Source organism: Protopterus annectens, chromosome 1.part0 (genome assembly GCF_019279795.1).
Source record: "Protopterus annectens isolate FY-2018-M chromosome 1.part0, PAN1.0, whole genome shotgun sequence".
NCBI classification, from domain to species: Eukaryota; Metazoa; Chordata; order Ceratodontiformes; family Protopteridae; genus Protopterus; species Protopterus annectens.
Window position 1 is genome coordinate 1146486795 of NC_056725.1, and position 24279 is coordinate 1146511073.

The following is a 24279-nucleotide window of genomic DNA, read 5'->3' on the forward strand; positions in this document are numbered from 1 at the left end:
GGACTAAATGCATGACAGATAGAGTAGGAGTCCTGCAGGTGCACAGCCCCTAAACAATAAACACAACTATTATACCATGACCCCCCCATTAATATTCCAAAACGTGCACGCTGATTGGCCAGCGTGCACGTTGTAAATCGACTTATACTAATGGAAAAAGGTCCGGTCGCCCGGACTTTTTCCATTAGTATAAGTCTCTTTTAAAACACTGTCTCGCTATGTTAACAGAGTTTAACATAGCGACACAGGTTTTAAACAAGCAATGGAGATCTCCGTTGCTCATTTTAAAGCTGTCTCGCTATGTTAAACCCATTTAACATAGCGAAACAGTAAAAAGCAATGGAGATCTTGCTTTCTCCGTTCCTTTTGGCCACAGCTCTGATGTACTGCGTAAGCATGCGCAGTACATCAGAACTGCCGCGGATACTAGACAGCTGCGGAAGGGCAGCAAAGAGACATTATACAATGCCATTATTTAAGAAAAGTAATTATTTCTTTTCTTAAATAATGTCATAGATATAATAATAACCACTTCTGGGTGTGGGTAATGCGGGATTTACCCACGGTTGTCTCTGTTTGGTCCCTCGGGCTTCGCCCTCGGGGCCAAACCACGCCAACCGTGTGTAAATCCCGCATTACCCACACCCAGGCGTGGGTTATTGCTATAGTATGCCCACCTGTCAGAGACATTTTCTGACCGCATGAGTCACACTTTCTGAAGCCAGAAACTTTGGCCTCTTTAGACATGTTACACTACAATACTAAAAAACAGTTTTTTCTTTTTTTTTTTTTTTTAAGAATAAACAATTATAATCATAGAAAAAAACTATACTAAGCCTGAGCCAGTAACGGAGTAACCTCGCAGCTGAAGCCACAAACGAGATCTGGGTAGCTGAAGTTGGTCAATCTGGGATAAGGGTTTGCCTTGAGCCAGTAAATAGCTCTCGAGCTATACAAGTAGGCCGAGTCGGAGCCGAGGATTGGCTCCAAACCCAAACAGCAAGAATGAAGGCGAGATGGGACAACTTAACATCAACTGATCTGAAGAGATAGCCTGAGACAACCATCTGGAAACAGTTCATTTGACACAGTTTGTCGCTTCTGCTTACCTTCACAAGAAATGAACGACTGAACAGAGGAGCTGAAAGATTTAGCTCGGTCAAGATAGTTCCAGAGTTATCTGTGGGCAACCAAGGTATGGCGTATCCTTTCCCCCTCATTTTTAGGTTCAGGAAAGAAAACAAGGAGATGCATAGCTTGGCTTAAAGTAAATTTCATTGCCACTTTAGAATGTTTAGTTTTCAAAGAAAATCTCTTTCAGTGGAAAATGAGATAGGGTTAACTCAACATAAAAGCTTGCAGAGGTCAGAGCAATCAGTAAAAATATCTGTCTATGTTAAGAAATTAGAAGTTATGTACCTACCATAACGTTCCATGTTAGTTGTCTTCTCTCGCCTTCTTTCTTGCTGGATGGGTTCGGAGCCGATCCTCGGCTCCGACTTGGCACTTGCTTTAGCTTAGGAACTCCTTTTACCAGCTCGAGGCAACCCTATATCCCATGATGCAAGGCGGAACTACCTCAGATCTCGTTTGGTAGCTAACCTACCCTGCTAAAGACTATCCTAACATAATTAGGAACACAAGTTCCTAATAGAAGTCCTCATATGAAGGCTCCGGAGGAAACAACCTAATAGGAACTCTTCAAGATCTGTCCAGGCCAGGGGGAAGGAGGGAGGGACGCAAGAAAGAAGGTGAGAGAAGACAACTAACATGGAACGTTATGGTAGGTACATAACTTCTAAATGTTAAGTTGTCAATCTCGCCTTCATTCTTGCTGGATGGGACCGCCCCTAGCACCTGTATCCCGGGTGGCTCAATGGAACAGACTCTTGAGAACTGTGGAACCAAAACTGGCCCTATCTCTGGAGGCCAAGTCCAACTTGTAATGAGAGACAAAGGTATGGGGCGTAGCCCAAGTAGCTGCTGCACAAATGGTATCAATGGGTAGTCTATCCTGAAAAGCTGCAGAAGTGGATAGACTCCTGGTTGAGTGTGCTTTTGGCTTAGAAGATAGCTGTTTGCCTCTGAGAGAGTACACATAGGAAATAGTGGAAGTCAACCATCTGGATAAGGTCACTTTAGATACTGGAAGACCTATCCTGTTTTCTGCATAGGAGACAAATAATTGGTCCGATTTTCTGAATTGTTTACTTCTATGCAAATAGTACCTGAGCTGACGATGGACATCCAAAAAATGCAGTTTCTGTTCAGCTCTGTCGGAATAGTTTGGGAAAAAGACTGGTAGGTCTATAGATTGGTTAATGTTGGTTTGAGATACGACTTTGGGGAGAAAGGAAGGGTTAGTTCTTAATGATACCCTGTCCTTATGAAAAACCAAATAAGGGGAACGAATGCAGAGAGCTTGAATCTCGGAAACCCTTCTTGCAGAAGTGACAGCCAGTAAAAATATAGTTTTCCAGGTCAATAACTTCAAAGAACATGAAGCAGACGGTTCGAAGGGAGGTAGTATCAAGGATGACAACATTAAGTTTAGATCCCATTGCGGAGGAGGATGCTTTACAGGTGGTTTTAGGAGGAAAACTCCTCTGAGAAAAGCCTTGCATAACCTATGAGACATAATGTTATTGTCATGCAGGTCAACATGATACTTAGAAATAGCAGCCAGTTGTACTTTGACTGTAGATGACGAGGATCCTGAATGAAAAACCTCCGCCAGGAAATCTAAAACCGAATGTACAGGAGCAGTAAAGGGGTCAATATTTCTGGAATTCGCCCAAATAGAAAAACGTCGCCACTTGCTAGCATAAACAGTCCTAGTGGACGACTTCAAGGAAGAGACTAAAATGTCTCTGACTGAGTCCGAAACCATCGGTAGCCTGGCTAGGGTAGGAAGTGGAGCAACCAAGCAGTGAGGTTGAGAGAATGAATGGCCCGGTGCTGCTGACCCGATTGGTGGATCAAGAGATCCGGAACTGGGTCCAGATGCCAGGGCTGCACCAGAAGGTGACGATGCAGAGATGGAAACCAAATTTGTCGAGGACAATATGGGGCAATGAGGATCAACTTGGCTCTCAAAACGGTGGCTTTCTGAATGACTTGTGGAATCAAGGGAAAAGGAGGAAAAGCACAGAAGTCCCCGGGCCAATCCTGGGTTAGAGAGTCTCTCAGAGGTTGGCCTGGAAGGGGAAAGAGAGTGAAGAAATCGGGCACTTGTTGTTTTGAGGAGTAGCAAAAGATCGCAACAAGGAGTGCCCCACTTCAGAAAAAATCTGATCCACTACAGATTGATTGAGAGACCACTCGTGAGGCATCAGAATGGATCTGCTCAGCCTGTCCGCTAATAGGTTGGACCTGCCAAGGATGTGCGTTGCTATCAGAAACCGCTGAGAAGAGATCGCCCATTGCCAAAGTCTGAGAGCTTCTCGACATAACGGATAGGACCTGGTCCCGCCCTGTTTGTTGATGTACCAGACTACGGACATGTTGTCCGTCTGTACTGCAATAGTCCCCGTGGGAAGAAAGTCGTTGAGGGCTTGCAACGTTAAAAGCACTGCTCTCATCTCTAGGACATTTATGTGCAGATGGTATTCTATGGGTTGCCACGTCCCGTGGACCATCCTGCCCTGATAATGCCCCCCCACCCGATCAGAGAGGCATCCGTAGTGACTGTGGCAACTGGAGGAGAGGGAATAAAGGGTCGGCCCTGATGAAGAAGAGGGGAAGATATCCACCAGTTCAGATGAGCTTGGCACGACTGTGTTACCAAGACTTCGTGCCTCATCGGGAGACTGTGGTAGGACCACTGCGTGAATAGCATCCACTGCAGAAGACGCATGTGGAAGCGAGCCAGTGGTAGAAGAACAATGGCCGCAGCCATAAGACCTAGAACCTTCAGTATAAACCTGGCTTTGATCTTGTTGCTTTGCAAAAGAAGCCGAACGAATTTTTGGATGTCCAGAATTCTTTGATCTGTTAGTCTGGCTAACATCTTGACGGTGTTTAATTCTGCGCCTATAAAGGTGATAGATTGGCAAGGCAGCAGAGAAGATTTTTCGAAATTTACTGAAATTCCCAAACTCCTGCAAAGCTGTAGAGTGTAGTCTCTGGACTGAAGAAGCTGACACTTGGTGGTGGCGGAGAGGAGCCAGTCGTCCAAATAGGGAAACACCTGGAATCCTTGACGTCTCAGATGAGCTGTGACCACTGCCATGCATTTGGTAAACACTCTGGGGCTGAAGTGAGGCCAAAGGGCAGTGCCCTGAATTGGAAATGACTGGTCCCTAGCCGAAGACGGAGAAACCTTCTGGAGCGTCTGTGAATCTTTATGTGATAGTACGCATCCTGAAGGTCTATAGAGCACATCCAGTTGTCCTTGCCCAGAAAGGGCAGAATGGACTGAAGCGTGACCATCCGAATCTTGCCTTCTTGACAAATCTGTTTAGATTGCTCAGGTCTAATATTGGTCTCCAATCTCCCGTCCTTTTGGGGACCAAAAAGAATCTCGAGTAGACGCTGGATCCTACCTGGTCTGCTGGCACAGTCTGGACGGCTCTTTTTTCTAGGAGCTTTGAAACCTCCTGTTCTGCCAAATCCCTTTGACCGGGTGAGATGTCTGGAAGGGATTGTAGAGGTACGGAAACCTTCAAGGGGATTTTGTAACCCTCGGATATGATCGACTGTACCCACATCTCTTGAGATAGGGATTGCCAGGCTACTGGGTACAGCGAAATCCTTCCCCCGACTGCCTCCAAGGGTGGACAGTCGGGCAACACCTCAGGGATGCTGAAAGGGCTTCTCAGGAAGAGACTCCCTGTTGCCCTGGTTCTGAGGACCCCCCCCTGCCTCTAGGGCGGCGTCTATTATTGTTACCCCCTCTGCCTCTGGGGGTAAACTGACCACGTGTGTCCGGTGTAGCTCCTTGGGCTTTACGGAACCACATCTTCCCCCCCTTCTGACCCTTGGGGTATGGTCTAGAAGGAGTGGAAAACTGGACTCCAACGGCAGAAAGAGTTTTACCGTCCTGCTCACACCTGGTCAAGGTATCCTTCACCTGAGGTCCGAACAAAGCCGAACCATCAAAGGGGGTATTAGTGAAGGACGCCTTAAAGGGGTCCGCAAAATTACAAAGCCGCATCCAGGCTTGGCGTCTAAGAGCAACCCCTGTGCCTGCGGCCCTGCTCGCTCCATCGGCCGCATAGGATATGAGCCGCATGGAGGAGTTAGATATGGAATTCAGGATTGCAAGCTACGAGGCAATCTTTTCCTGAGCCCCAGCAGCAGAAGGATCCTGGACTACTTCTCCCAGTTCCTTGAGAACATCTCGTTGAAGCCTGGTGAAGTGACAAAGATAATTCAGCGAACGATAGCAAAGGTCGCTGAAGAAAACATCCGCTTTCCATACCTGTCCATGGTCCTAGAATCCTTGTTAGGAGGATGGACAGGTACTGAAGGATCCGCCAGTTCCTTCTTAGTGGCCGCCGCCACCACCATAGTATCCACAGAGACACCCTTGGAAAGGAACTGTTTGTCCGAAGGGGCCGTGATGAATTTGGATGGTCTCCTGGGGACAGGTTCCACAGAATCTGGAGCCCACGCCTTCCGAGCCACTACCTGCATCAGTGGGTCGAAAGGCGGAGACACCCAGGAGGTGGAGGGTCAGGATCCAAAAGCCTCCAGGTATACCGACTCATCCTCGGAGGGGTCAATGGAGGGCCAATTCCCCCTCTGTTTGAGGAGCTCAAGGATGTCTGAAAAGGAGACATCCTCAGAGGGGATCGTGGGAACCCTCCGACTCATCTAAGTCGGTATCAGATGTAGTAGACTCAGGGGAGTCTGTGTGTTTCCTCTTACACGTCCTCTTCCGAGGGGGTTCCCCTGCAGGATCAGGAGAAACCTCGGAAGAGGAGGAAATTCCCAATGGGGAAACCTGGGGCGATGGATCCCTGGGCCTGAGAGCAAGAGGCTGGCAAGAGGCGTCTGCAGGCACTGAGGGAGGAGCTAGAGGGATGGACCGTTGACCAGGCTCAGAGGCCAGGACACTCCTCATCACCTCAAAGGCTCCCCTCCCCGGGAGGCCGGAATATCCCCGCTCCGAGGAAACAGGAATGCCCGGCTCCACTGAGAGGGAAGGCACCGAGGCCGATGTCGGCGCCGAGCTTACCAAAGCCGAAGCCCCGAGAGGGAGACCGGGGTCGGACAAGGGTCCGATGCCACTAGCCCCCTCGGAGCCGACAAGGGAAACCCGACGACCAGATCCCTCCAATGAAGGTCTCAAGGAGGAGATCGGAGCCGAGGATGACGGAGCCGAAGGATGTATCGGCTCCGGCACCGAAACAGTCGCTGTCCCGAGAAGCTCCGGCTCCGAACTGCGATGTGGAGTCGGAGGAGGAAGTTCAAGGGGTAAGGCTATAGCCGAAGTCTGATGAGACGGGCTATGGAGCATTTGGGCCAGTGCCTGAGACTTCAACAGCCTGCTTACCACCCTCTCCAAGTCGTGGTCAGACAGCCTGGAAGATCTCGAAGATCGGCTCCGATGGCTCCGCTCCGACAAAAGAGGAGACCCGGAGCCGAAAGTGGATACTCAGTAACGGGGACCGAGATCTCTTCCGGGACGGAGCCATCGGAGCCGAAGTCCCCTGAACTCCAGATGGAGCCGAAGGTTTCTCAGCTCCGATGCTGGATAAAGTGTCGGCTCCAGCCGGAGCCGACAAGGCTACAGTAGATAAGGTATCGGATCCAGCCGGCACCGAACCCACTACCTTCGAGGCAGATACATCGGTTCCAGCCGGAGCCGATCTCGGCTCCGACGGAGCCGGAGCCACCGGAGGAGGCTTAGATACTGAAGCCTGAGCCTTCGGTGGCTTAGAAGGTTTCCCAGACCCTGCCTTCGAGGGAGAACCTTCTGGCTTAAGTAAGCCACGGAGGATAAGTTTGTTCCTCCTTTCCTGCAGGACTCTCTGGCTAAAAGAGTGACACAAAGCACAGGAGTCCTGCAGGTGCAAAGCCCCCAGGCAATAAACACAAGAAGTGTGACCATCTGTCAGAGACATTTTCTGACAGCACGAGTCACACTTCTTGAAGCCTGAGACCTTGCCTTCCCTAGACATATCCTAGGTGGAAGAGACACAGACAAACCCCAACAAACACACAAATTAATCCCCTACACACAACACACAGGAAGGGATTAACACTGGGGTTTAAGGCCTAACTAAAACTTTTACTGTAAGGAAGTTATAAAAGTTTGAAAAATAAGGGAATAGGGTGGGCTGTAATCCTACAGACTACACTATGACTAAAAAAGGGGAAATAAAAATACTAACTAAGCTTTTTCTTTCTTTTACAAGAAATTCACTTACCTCTGCTGGTAAAGGAGACCTCTTTCGCTAAGCGGCAAACGAGATCTGAGGTAGTTCCGCCTTGCATCATGGGATATAGGGTTGCCTCGAGCTGGTAAAAGGAGTTCCTAAGCTAAAGCAAGTGCCGAGTCGGAGCCGAGGATCGGCTCCGAACCCATCCAGCAAGAATGAAGGCGAGATTGACAACTTAACATCTAAAGTTAGCCAGATTAGCTCCAGGAGGAACAGAATGTCCCCAGGGACTGGTTAGCTTCTTTAACATAAAATTAATATCCCAAAGAGGGCCGCAGGTTTTCTTGGAGGCTTCTTATGTAAAACCCCTTGTAAAATATTTTTGCCATGAGAATACATTGAAAGAGGAGAATCTATGGGCAGACATGCTGAAATAGCTGATAAATGAACCTTGATGCAGTAGGAATGGCCACAGAACAGTAGCTCGCACACTTATTGTAAAAACCAAAGTACAGTTATGTAAAATCTTGCCATAACAGCAGATGTCCTCTTCACTGTTGCAGTATTTGTATCAGAAGGGATCTCTTGCCAAGGACAGCCCAACATCTTGACAGTATACCAAATCCTTTAATATTTACAAGTGCCATACGTCAGTCACATGCATGCTCCCTGCGCAAGGCATAGGGCATAAAGATGACATATAGAACTGAAAAAATCCCAGGAAGAATAGAATGCTCCAAGGGACAAGGAAGGAAGGAGATGTGCATCCAGTTGCAGAAAAGACAGAAGAACCCCTCAGCCAGGAGGGCAAGAGAGAGGCAGCAAATACTGCAAAGGTGAAGAGAAGGACATCTACTGTTATGATAAGCTTTTACACAACTATACTACCTCTTTGCATATCACTGCTGCAATATTCCTAACAGAAAGGAGAGTACAAAATAGGTTTATAGGTTCAAAGGTTAAGTAGTATGCTAACTGCCCCTGTGGGCCATTTTAAGTCTAATGAGTTACCTCATTTGAGACCCAAACCCTATACCTTGTAAACCCTTAACCATTAAACCAATCCTCAACCCTCAAGCTCAACAGGAAACCTGGAAGGAAGAAGGCACATCCTCTAGAAACCCATGTAGCCCTAGCAAAGCCAGCTCTAGCTCTAGAAATAATATCCAACTTGTAACGCTTAGTGAAGATATGGACAGAAGACCAAGTAGCAGCCTCAGGGAAGGAACTGGTATGCAGTCTTTTGAAAAAAACACCAGAGGAAGCAACAGTTCTGGTAGAATGAGCCTTTACTGAAGAGGGAAGGCATTTACCATGAAATGAATAATAAAAGGAAATGGCTTTAGAAATCTAGGATGATATGGTTTGCTCAAACAACCAAACTCAAAGACCTGGGAAGAAAGGAAACAAAAAGATGCTCAGGTTTATGAATATCCTTAGTTTTATCTAAACATCTGAGCTATTTATGTGAATCCAAGGTGTGAAGAACCTTCTCAATGGCAGACTGCAGAGAAGAAAAAAAAAGGACAGGAGATGAAAAGACTGATTAAGAGACAATTCACTGACCACCTTGGGCACAAAGGAAGGATTAGTATATGGAGACACCCTGTATTTATGAAAAATTAAAAAGGGAGGAAAAGCCATAACAGGCTGAAGCTCAGACGCACACTCTTAGCTGAAGTGAAGGCTAAAAGAAGAACAGTCTTCCAAGTACAATGTTGTAAGGAAGCTGATGCAGCAAGCTCAAAAGGAGCCCAAGTCAAGTTTACAAGAACAAAACTAAGGTCCCAGAAGGGCAGAAGAGGCTTCTTGGGAGGCTGATATGAGACATCTTTAAAAAATTGTTTGACATCAAATCTTGAAGACATAGGAGTCAAGGGCAGGCAAGCAGAAACTGGTGACAGGTGAGCTTTAACTGATAAATATGCTAACCTAACATACAGCAGATCACACAAGTAAGAGAACCATAGGAACCTACACACAGATAAGGGATCCTGGTTTTGAGAGGCACCAGACAGAAAATATTTTCCATTTGGACAAGTATGATTTCCTGTTAGTGGGTTTCCTGGCCTCCTGCAGGACCCGTAGCACATCCTCAGAAAAGAGGTGCCTAAAAGGGCTCAAAACTATCACCCACAGCATCAGTTAAAGAGTAGACAAGTGAGGATGGATAAGAGACCCTGTGTCTTGTGTGAGAAGAGCCACCCGGTGAAGTAACTTGTAGTGATTGCCCCTGCCTAAGTGAGAAAGAAGGGGGAATCAGTGCTCTCTGGGCCAAAAGGGAGTCACTATCAAGATTATGGAAAGAGTCCTGCTTGATCTTGTGCAAGTCTCTCAGAAGCAGAGGAAGGAGAAGGGACAGAAAGCATATAGAAACATCCCCTTTCACAGAAAAGACAAGGCATCCACTTTCCAAGCCAGAAGACTTGCAACTGTGCAACACAATAAAGGAAGTTGTCTGTTCGGGGGGGGGGGGGGGTGGGCAAAAAGATCTACCTGAAGAATTTCAGGGTGGGGGGCAAAAAGATCTACCTGAAGAATACCCCACCATTGGACAATGTCTAGAAACACATCTGTCTGAAGCATCTATTTGTGAGCTTGTGTGCTGGACCTGCTCAGTCTGCCACCAGATTGCGCTCCGAGGGGAATGTAAACTGCCTGAAGAGTTACCTGACACTGGACCGCTACATCCCAGACCTGAACGGCAAGTCTGCAAAGACAGGACCTTGTACTCCCCTTGCTTGTTGACATATCACATCAGTGGCGTTGTCTGTAAAATTTTGAGAAGCCCATGATGAAACCGGAAATGAGAAGTCCGAAGGGCTAGAAGCAGGACACTTATCTCCTTTATACTGATGTGGTCTGACTTCTGATGAGGTCATCACACACCCTGAACCTTGACAGAGATGGAGGGAGGCCCCCCATCTGCTGTCTGGTGTGTCTGTAAACAGTTCTTGAGTCAGAGTCCAGCAATACCCATATTTACGGGGATATGACAAAATGAAGTACCTAGGAGTATGGATTAAAAAGGATTCTGTTACAGCAGCAACAGATATGTGGGAAGAGACTAAAAAGACAATACAAAAGCTGAGAAACTCCTTTTATGGATATGGACAGCAAAATGCAAGAAGTGAAAATGTGTTGTGTCTCTAGTTTTATATACAGGTCAGGCATATTTTTATCAAACAGAGAAGTTGTAGACAATAATTAATAAAGAGTTGAAGGGATTTATCTGGCAAGGGACAAGTGGGATAAACTGACCATTCCAAGAAAAAGTAGTTTAGGATTACCTGATTTGAAGATGTATTTTAGAGCTACACAGTTAGACACCTATACATAATACAAGCAGAAAGCGATAATGCAAAGTGGAAAGGGTTGATGATGAAAAGGGAGGATAATTCAATAAGAACAGAGTAGGATTTTGGATACTGATGCTTAAGGAGAACAGCAGCAGCCATACACAATATTATATTTATAATGTAGCAGAAAGTATTCTAAGAACTTCGCTGACATGACAATAGAGCAAGCAGATTTTGCCAATAGGGGAGACTGCCCAGTGGAGTCTATCTTCATTAGGGACAGGTACACCTCCAGACCGGTCTCCAAGCATGACGCACGAACTACTCCAGGTGCAACTGGCAGTTGGCAGACATCTATCTAAGTTATAGCCAGCTATATACCCCCCTCCATGACTCAGGACACCTACTCCTCCTACCTGGATCTACTTGACTCCATCAAGGTACCCCCTAACATCCTGATCCTTGGTGACTTCAACTACCCCACCATAGACTGGGTGAACTATTCCTGCACTAATGCATTCACCAAATGATTCATTGACAACATCCTGATCCTTGGTGACTTCAACTACCCCACCATAGACTGGGTGAACTATTCCTGCACTAATGTATTCACCCAATGATTCATTGACTTCATCGGTTCTAACGCACACCAGCTCATCTCATCCCCCACTAGGGGAGATAACATCCTGGACTTGGTTCTCACTAACATGGGTGACCACTGCACCACTCCCATACTATGTTCTTCCCTGGTGATGTCAGATCATCTGTCTCATTTGAAGTTTCTTTTCCACCCAATCCCCACCCCCAGCCGTAATCAAGCTAAAAAACTTCACAAAAGCGGACTACAACCTCCTAAGGGAGGGAATCAGTAGCTTCACACCACCGTCCCTCTCAGAGGATGCAGACAGCTATGCTGAACAGTACACCAATCCAGTATACAAGGACCTGTACAACTGCATGGACTCAGCCATACCCAAAAGAACTAAAACCTGCTCCTCAAGGAAACGCAAACCTGTCTGGTAGACATCCTCTATCAACAGGCTTTACAAGAAAAGGAAGAAACTGTTGTCCAAGGGTAACAAGGAACAAATTTCAAATTGGAAAACTCCCTCTTTAGCCTCAACAAGCAAATTAGATCACTAGTGAAAACCTCCAAAGCCAATTATGAATCAAAACTAGCCTCCGAAACAAAGGGAAACCATAAAATCTTCTTCAGTTATGTCAGGAACCTCCATAGCAAAGCCCAGGTTTGTTCCAAATTAGTACTTAACAGTTTCACTTACACTGATCCTATTGACTTAGTCAACCTGCTAGCAGAGAGGTTCAGTGCACACCTGACCCCCCCAAAAGCCCTTTTGACATCCCCGATACTTGTGCCACACCTCACATCTCCATAGATCAAGTGTTAAAGGCTCTATTCAAGGAAAAGAACACAGCTTCCATGGGACCTGATAGTATCCCAGGCTGTATACTGCACCATCTCCAGCAAGAACTAGCATCCTATTCAAACACAGCCTAAGCACAGGCTTCATTCCAGAGGAGTGGAGAATTGCCATTGTCATCCCCTTGCACAAAGGTGGTGCCACTACTGACCCTGGAAACTATCGCTCCACTAGCTTGACTAGTATGATCTGTAAAGCCATGGAGCATATTATTATGGATCTCAAACAAGGACATAGGCAATCACCAAGCACTTGATCCCACCAGTTCGGATTCGTCAAGGGCAGACCTTGCCTGTTGAACCTGGCTGACTTCTTTGATACAGTCACCAAGGCCCTAGATGAGAGAAAGTCAGTACACACAGCTTACCTCGACTTGGCCAAGGCCTTTGATAGAATCCCCACTCAGGCATCATCGAAAAGCTACCACAACTTGGAGTAAATCCCTAATCTCATCAGGTGGATAGCCAACTGGCTCACTGACAGGACCCTCAAAATCAAAATAGGCACCTCCACCTCCAATAGCAGATGTGTCACTAGTGGAGTTCCCCAGAAATCTGTCCTGGGACCCCTACTTCTCAGAGGTCTAGGTAAAGACAAAAGGCTTGTGGCTGGCCAAGTTTGTGGACGACTAAGTTGGGTGCTGTCACTGACTCCCCAAGTCAGGTACTGTGGAGTGGACCAATTTACCAGTCATGCAGATTCCCTCCCCACTCAGCCTAATTTCACTCTGCAACAGCTGCTGCACTGAAATTTTTGCTACCTGGGATGGGGTATGCATAACCGGCACATACGACCAAGTACAATCCAGCTTACTGGCAATGTGATGTCAGCTTGCCCATATGACACTAGCTTAGCTCAAGACTCCTACTGGGGTGTAGCAATAGGTCAAACTGTGCCCTCCTTTCTGGATGGGTGAACTGACAAATGTTGCTCACTCCCACCAATCCCACTCCCAAGCCTGTCTTTTCTAGATTGACATACTGCTAACTCACAAATCATCTAAGGCAAAACAAAATGGCTTTTCACCTCTACAAGACAGAAATGGGCATTCAGGAAGATAATATGATCACCAATAGTTCTAAGAAGGAAGCATATTCCATATCACTGATGTCAATTTAAAAAAGGCCAGTTGACCAGTCTGGAACAACTGCTATCTTCTGGATAGATGGAATGAACTGCAGACATTTGCAAAATATCATACAAAACGTCTGTTTCATGGACTGCAAAGCCCTTTTCCCAAATCACAATGGAAGTGTACTCTTGTTGTTTAAGGTAAGCAGAAAAAACTCTCATTACTAGCATGTCCTTGTAATGTGCCATGCAAAACTCTCTATTTTTATGATCTCAGACAAGTACAGGAGACAATAGTGTACCAAGATATGTATGGGAGACCAAACAGATATTAAAACAACACATTTAAACCAAATGCTTTGGTCTTGTGCATCATAAAATGTGAGAAAGAAATTCATGTGGACAGCACACTTATTTCAATAATTTCTACACAATGTATAAAGCAGGTACTTTGGTTCGTTTTCATCAAATCGTGACAGACTAAAGCAAAAAAAAAAAAAAAAAAAAAAAAAAAAAAAGCACACAGAACTCCAAGAACTTTCTCTCTCCTGCCAACTTTTCAGCTCTTTTGACAATGAAAAACATGAAGTAAAACTATGAGCAGATTGTTACTGCAAATGAACACTGGTACAGAATGATGACCACCCACGACAGTGGTATTTACTGTTATTACTAAGCTATTCTGTCAACACAGTACAGCACAGCAGGTATAGTGTAATGTAGCTGAGCAACAGTTAATTGGCTCGTCAACTATCCCCTTCTAAGCTTCTACAATCCAAATACTCATCTCTGTAAGGCTGCTAGCACAAAAAAATGCACAGCCTATTGGCTCCTTTACCTTTTATGCAACCTGAATGGCTTCTGCAGTCTGATCACTTCTTCCACTCATTCTCAGCCTTTGCAATAACAAAGATATTGGCTCTACACCTCATCCACACTAATAGGTGTAGGTTCAAAATGTTAGCACAAATAACATTTATGTACTGTGTGATCAAGTCCACTCAGTGAGAGGAAGATTTTGGTAATTGCTTCTGGTCAGTTGAATAAGAAAGGAGAACAAATCTTGTCTGGACCAAAAGTAGGCTACCAGAAACTTCTTTGTTGAGCCCTCTTTGATCTTCAGCAAGACTCTAGCTATCATAAGAAAGAGGGCCAAAGCATAACATTCCACACCATGAGAAAGAGAAAACATCTCTTTTCCAGGGTCTGTTTTTAAACAATACTGGCACAGAACTTTCTGTAACTGTCTGTTATGAATGAAGGCTATCTACCCGGGGAGTTCCCCACAAACGAAGAAGACTTCTGGGTGTAATATCCATTTATGAGGGTCTGTCCCGGATCTGCTCAGGGAGTTTGCAGTTGTTTTCTGACAGGAGCAGACAAGTGCTGAGTTGCCAGCTCCTATGCAATCGTGGCTTTTCTGAATGAGGGTAAGACCTGGGATCCCTCTTTCAGTTTACACAACACATAGCTGTGGGGTTTATAATTACTAAAAGTGGTCTTCAAGTCCATAGTTGGCTCAAGGCTTTTAATGCATTTATCAAGGCTATATTCTCATTGAGGGTTGTTTTTTTTTTTTTTCTTAAGTGGGAATCCCAAATCCTTTCACCTTTGATCCCTTTGGAAACTTCTCATCCGTGATGGAGGACTGACTTGGAATGGAGGGGTCTGAATTTATGTGAACGGATGTGGCCCACAAGAAGAGTGAGTTTTTGATGAAGTTCAAGACTTTAACAGGAAACTATAGGGAAAGTGGTGTTGGGACCAAACAGATTTTAGGAACTACAGGATCCTCCTTGTGTGAAGTCAAGCTAGAGGAAACATGAGGATTGCTGAAGCCATATACCTCAGAATTCTGCAGAAAATACAGTTGTTTAAGTCCTACCAACCAGTAAGACTAGATGTTCATACAACATACTGCCTTACAGGCATTCGGGTAGTAGCACCCTGCTACTATGCTCTGGCAGTCTACTAAAGCTCAGAGGACCTCCCACTGCCCGTTTGTGGTTGGGATGGACCAACCACCTGGCAGTACAGGGACTACCTTATAGATCCATGGATAGCACCCCTCCAGTTTTCTACAGTCCAGCAAAAAGAGAATATAGAAACACAAGCTTTGTGAATACCCACTGTTCCAAATCAGAACACACACACACAGGCACACACACGCACAGAGACAGAGACAGAGACAGAGACACACACACACACACACACACACACACACACACAGACACACACACACAGACACACACACACAGACACACACACACAGACACACACACACAGACACACACAAATAAAGGCCAGCAACCCAAACACCAAGCTATGTACATCCAGAAAAAGGGGATGGTTAATGGGTACTGCTAGTAAGGCAGTGTGTTCTATGAACATCTTCTGTTATAGTAGGCAGAACTTATGCAACTGTACTATGTTCAGCTAAAACACTGCCTTATTGGCATTCAGGTAGATTCCTAAATTTTAACCAGCCTGGGATGAGGAAAGATGAGTGTAGGAGCCCATGGAAAATGGTCCCAGTGTAGCCTGCTCTGGATCTAGAAAAGGCATCCAGCTAGTAGTCCTTCATTAAGGTATGGACAGAGGAGCAAGCTGCTGCCTCTAGAATACAATTCATCACTGAAGAGGAAAATCCCTGGTGGAATGTGCGTTTACTTTGCCTGGATTTGCCTTCCTATAGTGGGTTTAAAAAAAAAAAGGACAACCAACGTTTCCTTAGAGATAGGGTGACCCGTCTTTGCCCCAATGTAGGAAATGAAAAGCCTTTCCAGCCTTCCTAAAAAGTTTTGTTCGGTCAAGGTAGTACACAAGCTTCCAGTGCACATCTAAGGTATGAAGTATCCTCTCTCCTCCTTATTCTTAGGTTCTAGGAATACATGGAGGTTGACTGACAGCAATTCTGAGACTACTTTTACTATGAAAGAAGGGTTAATGGATAACACAACCCAATCCCTGTGAAAAACAAGGTAAGGTTGTCCCACCATGAGAGTTTGCAGCTCAGAGACTCATCTTGCAGATGTCAGAGCAATAAGAAAAACTGTTTTTTTTACCTGACCTGGTAAAGTCAGTTTTCCAGAACACAGTTGAGATACCATGAAGAAGGAATTTACTTGTGAAGGGGTCCCATATGCAATACTATTTTCATGAACTATTTTACCAAAAGAGAAGGAAAAAAGAGGGGGAGCCAAATGAAGGCAAGCAGAAATGGCTGCTAAATGCACTTTAATGAATGCATATGATTTACCCTCCTGAAGTAGGTTACACAAATATTTCAAGACCAGAGGGATGCTAACCTCAAGGGACCCTCTGTTCCCATTTAGGCACCACTTAGAAAACCTCATCCATTTGTAAACGCAAGATTTTCTAGTATCAGGACTTCTGGCCTCCTTTAACAACTGCTGCAAACATCCTCATTAAAACAAGTACCTAAATTGAGTCCAAATTGAATCATCTAGGCTGTCAGTTGCTCCAAATTGGAGTGCGCCAGATGCTCCTGACAGTGTGTGTGTGTGTAAATCAAGAATGTGAGAAAGTACGTGGTAACTGCCCTTGGCCAATATCATTAGATGGGAGAACCAAGACTGCCTTGGCCAATACCACAACAATCTTTGGCTTTTCTTTACGAATCCTCATAAGTACTTTATAAATCAGTGGAAAGGTTGGAAAATGCATACAAAAACATTCTGATCCAAGGGAACGAGAATGTTTCTGTCCTCCAAGTATGGCTGCAAGGATGTATGGACCAGAATTTCTACAGCTGTCTGTTTTGAAAGGTGGCAAACAGATCTATTTGAGGCATTTCCTATATCTGGACTAGATCCTTGAACACCACTGCCTTGAGCTGCCACATGCATGGGTCTGCCCAAGATCTATTTAGTCTGTCTGTCACAATGTTTTGGTCTGATGGGATGTATGGTGCCGGAAGAGTCAGCTCCCAGATGATAGAATCGGCACAGAGGACAAGACCTTATACCCATTTGTTTGTTGAGGTACCAAATCATTGTGGTATTGTCCATAACCACAAGATGATGACCTGGAGTCCCATACGTGGTGAAGGACTTTCAAAGTGTGGATCACTGCCAACATTTCCTTGACACTGATGTGCTTCTGTGCATCCTTGGGCCTCCAAGTGACTTTTACTCCCATTATGCAGTTCCACAAGCACAGTCAAATTAATCTGTTTAGCAGACTGTGCTGGAACAAGTTGGAAAAAGAGAAGTCCTGGATTGATAACCAGCTCTTCTCTCCAAAACTGTAATTCTCATCTGATGAAGTCAATCAATGGCAACTACACTTCTTGGTAATTTAAATGCTGAGTCCAACAATTCTGTACATACCACTGAATTTTACTCATGTAGAGATGGGCCACTGCTATCATGGGAATCATGGATCTCATCAGTCAGAATTTTTATGAATTCTCTTGCCGAAGAAACATTCCTCCTGGAAAATTCTTGAAACATAGTCTTTGGGAAGAAAGGCCATTCTTTTATTGGTGTTAATTAAGCAACCCAGGAAGAAAAGTCTATGCAAGAGTGTCAGGCACAATTTCTGAAGGTTCAACTTGAATCCTATCTAGCAGAGTAAGGTCAAGACCTTCTCTAGCAATTTCAAATAGTTGGATACAGACTCTGCATACAGATAATCCAAGTAAGAAAAATATGTGAGTGCCAAGAGTCTGGTAGTGAGCCATTACCAAGTAAGGCATTTCGTAGACACTCTACGTGGAGTGGATAGCTCAAAGGACAATGCAGACAACTGATGGTGTGAACCAGACACAAATCTCAGATAGCTTCTGAGGCAATGAACAATGGGAATATGATAATACACATCCTTCAAGTCCAGGGTCACCGTGAAGCAGTGGTCTAGCAGAACAGGAAGCACTTTCGTTAGCGTAAGCATTTTTAACTTGGGGACGTTGATAAATGTTCTGGAGTAGAAACTTTTCATCCTCCCCAAAAAAGGACCAGCTCTACGACCCTGAGTCCAGCATATACCAGAGTATAGGAGGGAATAACTAAGTCTCGTCAGGTGGTTGAGGAGGATGTTCCTTCCACTGCTACCTGCAACCTCTGCCCATGATACTTCTCAGAAAACACTGACAGACAAGCCACTTGTTGAGAGATAACTTTTGAGACAGGGACAATGGGAATGACAGGTACCAAGCCTGATCATAATCATAGACTAGAAGGGGGGTATCATGTTTGGAAAAAGATCCCCTTGTTAGGTTTGGTGCAGTTCTCATCCTGACATTTCCTTTTGCTGCCTTAGTTTTTGTTCATGTGGGATTTCTGTTTGTTGGGCCGCAAAAAAACTATCCTGCTTATTCAGGGGAACCTTTGGAACATGGAACTTTTTAGACACCTCTTGCATCAAGTTCACCTCTGTCATCCCAGTATTTAAAGATCTGATTAACTGTTGTACCAAACACACAATCAGAATCAAGCTGAACATTCATAATCTCATTTTTCTAAACTCGTATGAAAAGTTTTGACTGTGCAAGCAAACATACCTCCTAACCAACACAGACATCTCTGCATTTCTAGAAAGAGTAATGTTCCTCTTCAAGGCACTCTTTAAAGCAAGTTTAGACACTTGAGAAACATTAGAAACAGCCTTTTTCACGTAGTCTTTCTGCTCAGCAAGTAAATATGCAGCAAACGTGTCTACTATACATACAACCCAACACAAACTTCCACATAAAAAAGAAGCTAAACACTTTAAAAGCTACCATCATGATGAACTACACCGTTTTTTTCCCCCTGAGATTCTAGCCACTTACTTAGTTTATCTTGAGAGACTGGATTTGATGAAGACATGGTCTATTTATTGGCAAAGGTTTATGGGGACACAGAAGGGTCTGCAGACAAGGGGGCTTGGAGGCTGAAGTTCTTGAACACCTTTTTAGCCACAAACTCATTTGGCATCAGACAATTGTAAACTTTTTTAAAAACAATGGTGGGATCAACTGAGGGAAGGTCACCATGTCTAGGGCTTCATTCTCCACAAAAGCAAATACCCTGATGATCTTGGGGGCAGCTGATGAATGCTGCCAAATTAATACATCCCTAAATCTAGCCAGCATTTGGGAAAAGGAAAACATCTATTCAAATTTCTGAACCTGTTCGCCCTCAGAGGAAACTGACTGGTCAGAATCTGAGCCTTCTGAAATCTCAGATTCTGGATCCCCTTCAAAATCAGGATCTTCGGGTGGTTGACCAGGGATGGGAGTGTTGGTGTTACTCATAACCTAGGTTTGCACCCTGTAATCAATGCCCTGAATAATGGATTGAGCCATAACCACCAGCTCAGGTGAAAGCACAGTCAGACGTTTGTACTGCAACATGGTGGGTCTTCAGTCTCTTTTTTTGTATAGACTACACTAGTGGGAAAATCCCTGGGTGGGGTGGGGGGGGGGTGTATCAACACACAACAGATTCTGTAAACTTGACTTTCCCTGCACCCAAAGAGTTTGGATCTCTTGTACCTTAGCCAGGCAATGGTACAGCCCTGAAGGGCATTGTTTGAAACACACATCATGCACAGCTGTAACTTCTACCACACCAGGGGACCGAAGGCAAAAAAGTGTAAGTGGTCCAATAGCCTCCCCAAAGCTACTGCAGAGTCACAAGCCATAGGCTAAGGCACATTTCTTGACTTACATTTATGTTTTTAGGTGCACAAGGGGTATCATGCACAGCTGTAACTTCTACCACACCAGGGGACCGAAGGCAAAAAAGTGTAAGTGGTCCAATAGCCTCCCCAAAGCTACTGCAGAGTCACAAGCCATAGGCTAAGGCACATTTCTTGACTTACATTTATGTTTTTAGGTGCACAAGGGGTAGATGGTGGTGGTGGTGCTCCACCACTACCACCATCTACCTCTTGTGCACCTAAGGCATATTGCTTGACTTATATTTATGTTTTTAGGTGCAACAAGGGGTAGATGATGGTGGTGGTGGTGGTGGAAAGTACAGTTGTGTACACCTACCATAAATGTAGATGTTAGAGTGTCTTCACTGTTGCAGTCATAACTGTAGGGTGCTCCTGCCGGCAGGCAGCCCGAGGTCGGCCAGAATCCCAAAGTCTGGGTCCGGCGTCGGCTGTACAAGCTAGTACCCTGACGTCAGTACGCTTTGGTACATAGCCCTCAGCCGGCGCCATCTTTTCCAGCCTTTCCTGCCCTAGATGTCAGAAGTCCCCAACAAAACAAAAATGAATCCAACAAGGAAACACAAATACACCACAAAAAAGGAAAAGGGAGAAAAAGAGGGGATAGGAGGGAGGGAAACCCCGACTGCAACAGTGAAGACACTCGAACATCTACATTTATGGTAGGTGTACACAACTGTACTATGTTCTTCGTGTTTCACTGTTGCAGTCATAACTGTAGGGTGGAATCCCAAAGCAGTGTAAAAGGGGAGGAGGCTTTAGATAGAAGAAGGGGAGGCAAGAATACCCTGCAAAACAGCAGAGGCAAAGCCTGCCCTGGTCTTAGAAAACAGAGAGAGATTGTAGTGCTTGGAAAAAGTATGCACAGAACTCCAAGTGGCAGCTTCCAAGATATCCTTGGGTAGGGACTCCTCTGAGGAAAGCTGTAGAAGTGGCAGCTGCTCTAGTAGAATGACTTCTAATGGTACCTGGAAACTGTTTCCCATGATGAGTGTAACAAAATCTGATTCCATAAGCAATCCATTTGGAAATAGTTTGTTTAGAAATAGGTTTTCCAAGAGAACTGGAGGCAAAATAAACAAACAATTGATTAGACTTTCTGAACTCTTTAGTCTTGTCCAGGTAAAATCGTAACTGTCTGTGCACATCTAATGAATGCAAAATCCTTTCCCCTTTATTCTGAGGATTTGGAAAGAAAGTAGGAAGGTGAATTGTCTGATTTAAAGCCACTTTCGAAATCACCTTAGGCATGAAAGTAGGATTGGTCCTCAAGGATACTCTGTCCTGATGGAAAATAAGGTATGGTTCCACAGCCATGAGAGCTTGCAACTCTGAAACCCTTCTGGCAGAGGTCAATGCTAATAAAAGAACAGTCTTCCAAGATAAAAACTTAATATCTGAAGATGCAGCAGGCTCAAAAGGAGGCAAAGTAAGTTTTTCTAAAACATAATTAAGATCCCAGGCAGGGACAGGAGGGGTCCTGGAAGGCCGCAAATTTTTAGCCCCTCTCAATAATTGCTTCACCAAAGGATGAGAAAAAACAGGAGGATCAGAACTGAAATGAGCAGAAATAGCAGAAGCATGAATCTTAATGTTAGAAAAGGAAAGTCCTTTAGATAAAAGCTCCGAAAGGTAAAGCAAAATAGAAGAGAGATCAGGTACCAGAGGATCCGAGCCTCGGTCCTGCATCCAAATACAAAACCTCTTCCATTTAGAGGCATAGGATTTCCTAGTGCTAGGCCGTCTAACTTCCAGAAGAACATCCAAAACTTGTTTGGGAAGACTAGAGGAAATCAAATTCCTTTGAAGAGCCAAGCTGCCAGGCAAAGGGTCTTGAGATTGGAATGTAGTAACTGACCCTGATGCTGGGACAGAAGCGAAGGGTTCCAGAGGGAGAATCCAAGGAGGCCCCAAGAACAGGTGCTTTAAAGTTGGATACCAAAACTGTCGAGGCCAATTTGGAGCAATCAAGATGAGGAACTTGGGCTTGTCCTGTTTTATCTTCAGTAATACCCAAGGTAGTACAGGAAGAGGAGGGAAGGCATATCCTGAAAGGCTTCTCCAGCTGAAGGACAGGGCATCCACTCTCCAAGCTGTTTTGTGGAAGGACCTGGTGCAAAAGCGAGGCAGCTGATGATTGAGATGGGATGCAAACAGATCTATCTGGGGACATCCCCAAACTGCAGTAATCCTGTTGAATAAGTTGGTGTCTAGCATCCATTCGTGAGGATCTGAAATGTTTCTGCTCAGGCTGTCTGCTAAGAGATTCTGTTCCCCTGGAATGAATTGAGCCTGGAGATGTAGATTCAAATTTAGAGCTGTGTCCCATAAAGCCATAGCTAGTCTGCAAAGGGGCTATGAATGAGAACGCCCCTGCTTGTTGATGTACCACATGACCGTGGTGTTGTCTGTGCGAATTAGCAGAGGCCCTGGTTGCAAAAGGTTCTTGAAGGCTAGAAGGGCATTTTGAACTGCCAACATTTCCTTCAGATTGATGTGCCAGTGAAGATGGTCCTTTGTCCAGGTTCCCTGCTGGCAATTGTCTAGAAAGTGTGCTCCCCAAGCATAATCCGAGGCGTCCGTGGTTAGGATTTGAGTAGGTTGAGGTAGACAAAAAGGCTTTCCTTCGTTTAAAGCGCATACCCTGGATCACCAGAGGAACTCCCTCTGAAGGCAGGGGATCAGAGGAATCAGAATATCCAGATCGTGGTAATGCTGTGACCATACACTTTTCAGATACCATTGAAGCTTTCTCATATGAAGCCTTGCGTTTGGAATCAACAGAATGCAGGAAGCCATGTAGCCCAGAGCCTGCAGGAATTTCCTTGCAGTGAGCTGAGATAGAGTTGCTAAAGTGCTGAAAGTAGAAGCCAGCTGAGTTTGTTTTTCTGGAGTGAGGAAGGCCCTTTGTAAGGTTGTATTTAAGAGGGCTCCCAAGAATACCATTTGTTGAGAAGGGATCAAATGTGACTTTTTTGTGTTCACTGAGAATCCCAGTAGGAGGAGAAGACGTTGAACAAAGTCCAGATGTTGAAGTAGAAGATCTTTGCTGTCTGCCTGAATAAGGCAGTCGTCCAAATAGGGGTAAATCTGGATCCCCTGAAGTCTGCAGTAAGCCACTACTGGTGCCAGGCACTTGGTAAAGACTCTGGGCAGTAGATAAACCAAAGGGCAGTACAGAGAATTGAAAGTGCCTCGAACCTGCCTTGAACCTGAGGAATTTCCTGCTCCTGCCTGATGGGAATGTGTAAGTAGGCTTCCTTTAAGTCCAATGTCACCATCCAGGCGTCCTGAGAGAGCATTGGAATTAGTTGCTGCAGAGTAAGCATCTTGAATTTTGGAATTTCCAAAAGGTGTTTAACACAGAAAGGTCCAGAATAGGTCTCCATGAGTTTTGTTTTCTTGGAACCAGAAACAGTCTTGAATAAAAACCTTTTCCCATCTCCGAGAGTGGAACAGGCTCTATGGCTCCCATGGCCAGAAGAGCATCCACTTGATTTAAGGCCTCTGACCATTGATGTTTTGGCAGATCTGGCCAACCGTGAGCCCTTGGCAAAGTGTGAAAGTGGAATTTGTAACCCTTTAAAATCACGTCCAATACCCATCTGTCCTGGGTAATATGAGTCCAATTTCTGTAAAAAAGAGACAGTTTTCCTCCGAGAGGGGCATCCAGGTGAAGGGGTCCTGTAGCCCAACCGAGAGAGTCATTGAGTTTGCTTTCTTTGAGATTGGGATCTGTCTTCTCCCCTTATAGGTAAAGAAGCAGTCCATTGTCTAGATCTGTAAGAGGCCTGACCTTGACCACGACCTCTGGAGCATCTATATCTTCCCCTTTGAGGCCTGTCAGACGTGGGAAAGGACCAATTTTTAGAGGGCCAATTCCTGGAAAATCTAGGAGGCTGAACTTGCAAGAAATCTTTTACAGTCTGCATAGACTTTGCCTTTTCTTCCATCTTTTTAATAACTTCCTCAGCCTTGGATCCAAAAAGAACATCATGTTGAACAGGGGCATCTAATAACTTAGCCTTAACCTGTTCAGGTAAACTTTGTTCACGAAGCCAGGCATGTCTCCTGATAACAGTACCAGAGGCTGCAGCCCTGCAAGAAGCATCCAAAGCATCAAAACCACAATGTAAACTATGTTTGTTCACTTGTTCAGTACCATGCAATACATCCTGAAGTTCCTTATCCTCTGCACAAGCAGGAAGGGAAGCAAGCTTTTGCTTTAAAACAGACAAAAGAAATTGCTGATACTTAAACATATGAAACTGGCACTTTAAAGCCCTTACAGACAGGGTAGCAGAAGTATATACCTTTTTACCCCACCTGTCTAAAGCACGAGAATCCTTCTCAGAGGGAATAGGATTTTTAGAAGTAGCAACCTTAGCATCCTTAGATCCCTGAGAAATAGTTTCAGGATCCGCAGAAGGGTTTTTAAATAAGAATAAATGAGAG

The 24279-nt window shown here is 45.1% G+C and overlaps 1 protein-coding gene across 1 annotated transcript in view; it reads right to left on the reverse strand.

The window, feature by feature from the left end:
* LOC122800092 (prolyl endopeptidase) overlaps nt 1-24279 on the reverse strand; it is a 1490953-nt gene that overhangs the window by 506682 nt on the left and 959992 nt on the right. The window contains 1 exon segment of the mRNA XM_044069645.1: nt 2861-2868. Coding sequence (XP_043925580.1) covers nt 2861-2868 — 8 coding nt within the window.